Raw genomic sequence first — 3,448 nt, forward strand, 5'->3', positions numbered from 1 at the left:
AGACATGCTCAGGTGGGCTATTAGGCCACTCTAGCTGTGGAGGTGTTGAGATGCTCAGGTGGGATATTAGGTCTCTCTAACTGTTAGGGTGTAGAGATGCTCAGGTGAGACAATAGGCCACTCTAGCTCTGGAGGTGAAGAGTTGCTCAAGTGGGATATTATGTCACTTGAGCTGTGGAGGTGTAGAGATGTTCTGGTCGGACAATGGTCCATTCTAGCTGTGAAGGTGTAGAGATGCTCAGGTGGGACATTAGGCCACTCTAACTGTGGTGGTGTAGAGATGCTATCTTGGACATTAGGTCACTCTACCTGTGGGGTATAGAAATGCTCAGGTTTGGACAATAGACCACTGTAGCTGTGTAGGTTTGCAAATGCTCAGGATGGGACAATATGTCACTCTAGTTGTGGAGGTGTAGAGAGTCTCATGTGGGCCATTACGCCACTCTAGCTGTGGAGATGTAGAGATGTTCAGGATGGGACATAGGTCACTCTATCTGTGGAGACATAGAGAAGCTCAGGAGGAACAATAGGTCACTCTCCCTGTAGAGGTGTAGAGATGCTCAGGTGGGACAATAGGCTACTCTACCTATGGAGGTGTAGGGATGTTAAGGTGGGATATTAGGTCACTCTGGCTGTGGAGGTGTAGAAATGCTCAGGGGAGACAATAGACCATTCTAGCTGTGGATGTGTAGAGATGCTCAGGTGATATATTAGGTTACTATAGTTGTGTAGGTGCAGAGATGCTCAGGTGAGACATTAGCCCACTCTAGCTGTGTAGGCATTGAGATGCTCAGTTGGGACAATAGGCCACTCTAGCTGTGGAGGTGTAGAGATGCTCATGTGGGATATTAGGCCACTCTAGCTGTGGAGGTGTAGAGATGCTCAGGTGGGATATTATACCAGTCTAGCTGTTGGGGTGTAGAGATGCTCTGGTAGGGCTTTAGTTCACTCTATCTGTGCAGGTGTAGAGTTGTCCAGGTGGGACAATAGGCCATTCTAGCTGTGGAGTTATACAGATGCTGAGGTGGGACAATAGGCTCTCTACCTGTGGAAGTGTAGAGAATGCTCAGGTCGGACATTAGGCCACTCTAGCTGTCAAGGTGTATAGATGCTCAGGTGGAACATTAGGCCACTCTAGCTGTCCAGGTGTAGAGATGCCCAGGTGGGATATTAGGCCCTCTAGCTATGGAGGTGTAGAGATGTTCAGTGGGACAATAGGTCAGTCTAGCTTTGGAGGTGTAGTGATGCTCATGTGGGACATTAGGCCACTCTAGCTGTGGGAGTATAGAAGAAGCTATGTTCATGGCTCGGACTGCAAAGGCAAGCAAACATATCGCAGTGTAATTGGTTCTAATGCTAGAATTTCAATGTAGGCATGTGGGAAGATCAGTTCCTTACTAGCCTATAGTGTCTATCTTTGTTCTCAAAAATTCCAGGAAGGGGTGTCACTTTCAATGCTGGACCGCACAATCCTTTCTCTCCTTTAGTAAACCCCGAAAGAGAGATTAAACAAACACAGAAACAGACAAGCAACTTTGGACTTTCTGGATGGACTAAGCTCTCTTTAAAATGCAGATCCTTTAAGTTTATAAAGCACCATAACATTCAATTTATTGCATTCTGCATTCAAAGTGAGAACCACATTGTAGGACATCTAGAGCAGAGGGTACTGTAGAATTCTAAATCTACTGAATTTCATCTTGCTGATAAGAAAAGAATGAAGAAAAGACCAGACTGCGAGACGGGCCGAGCGCGTTGGGCGGTGCTGCGGAGCCCTGCATCCCCCGACCCGCCACCCCTCCCCGGGCCCCGCCACGCTTGCCCGTGAGCCCCCAGAGACCCCAAATCCTCTCAGATTGGTGTCAAGGGGCGAGGTGAGAGCAGGTCCGGGGAGGGTGGTCACCGCTGCGGAGCAGGAACTGTCACTCAAGATGATAGAAGTACTGATGACCAACTCTCAGAAACTGCTACACCAGCTGAATACCCTGTTGGAACAGGAGTCCAGATATCAGCCAAAGGTCTGCAGCTTGAAACTGATTGAGTCTGCCCACGATAATGGCCTCAGGATGACTGCGAGACTGAGGGACTTTGAAGTGAAAGACCTGCTTAGTCTAACTCAGTTCTTTGGTTTTGACACTGAGACATTTTCTTTAGCTGTGAATTTACTGGAGAGATTCCTGTCTAAAATGAAGGTACAGCAGAAGCATCTCGGGTGTGTTGGACTGAGCTGTTTTTATTTAGCAGTAAAACTGACAGGAGAGGAAAGCAACGTCCCATTGGCAACTGATTTGATCCGGATAAGTCAGTATCGGTTCACGGTTTCAGACTTGATGAGAATGGACAAGATTATATTGGAGAAGGTGTGTTGGAAAGTCAAAGCTACAACTGCCTTTCAATTCCTGCAGCTCTATTATTCACTCATACAAGAGAACTTTCCATATGAGAGGAGAAACAGTCTTAATTTTGAGAGACTGGAAGCTCAACTCAAGGCGTGTCACTGCAGGATCATATTTTCTAAAGCAAAGCCTTCTGTGTTGGCTTTGTCTATCATTGCACTGGAGATCCAAACACTGAAGTGCGCAATGTTAACAGAAGAAGTAGAAAGTCTTCAGAAGCATTCCAAGGTAAATGGCCGAGATTTGACCTTCTGGCAAGAGCTTGTATCCAAGTGTCTAGCTGAATATTCATCCAGCAAGTGTTCCAAACCTGACGTTCAGAAGTTGAAATGGATGGTTTCTGGGCACACCGCAGGACAGCTGAAACGCAGCTACCACAGGGTGACCCACCTGCCAACGATTCCGGAAACCATTTCTTAGTTTCCAAATTCGGTAGTTACTCTCTGATGAGGGGAAACTTTCCAGTGTGATAATTTTCTTTCTCAGCTGAAGAATTGAAATAGTGTCTTCAAAATAAATGATATGAAGTTGAAGTAGAAAAGGGAAAAATGATTTCACTGATCTAGTCAACTGTTATATGAAGGTGTTTACCATGTACAAGACACAATACTCTTAGGAGAAAGGAATTTCCCAACTCCCAAAAATGTTAAATTTTCAGCTTTAAAACCAGCATTCTCCAAGCCTGATTTTTTTAAAAAAAATAGTACTAAAATAGTAGTTTTTTCAACTTGACTACCATCTCACCATGTTGCTCACTGTTGCACATTTAGTTACACAGGCCAAGTAGGATAACAGGAGCAAAAGCTCCACCCGCATATGAAAAAAGCTGAGCATGTCAGCTGATGAGCAAAGGCATGATGAACTTGGGTGATGTAATTAACAAGTAATGCTGGCCAGGTGATCTCTACATCGGTGTTCTGGACATCACTATGGTGTCTCAACACTCTTGTTAACATAGCATATCTAGCTATAGTGCTTCAAATACTAGAAAGTAATATGTCTAAAAATGTAAACTTAGTTACTGATATAAACTACATATTCTTGCCATCTAA

The 3,448-nt window shown here is 44.9% G+C and overlaps 1 protein-coding gene across 1 annotated transcript; it reads left to right on the forward strand.

Annotated features, from left to right (window-relative positions):
• Nucleotides 1–1,931: 1,931 nt before the first annotated feature.
• LOC101605443 (cyclin-G1-like) lies at nucleotides 1,932–2,826 on the forward strand. The gene has a single exon (XM_045146144.1). It carries the CDS (start codon nucleotides 1,932–1,934, stop codon nucleotides 2,814–2,816), a length of 885 nt encoding a protein of 294 aa, XP_045002079.1. The 3' UTR covers nucleotides 2,817–2,826.
• Nucleotides 2,827–3,448: the final 622 nt, after the last annotated feature.

Source organism: Jaculus jaculus, chromosome 3 (genome assembly GCF_020740685.1).
Source record: "Jaculus jaculus isolate mJacJac1 chromosome 3, mJacJac1.mat.Y.cur, whole genome shotgun sequence".
Lineage (NCBI taxonomy): Eukaryota > Metazoa > Chordata > Mammalia > Rodentia > Dipodidae > Jaculus > Jaculus jaculus.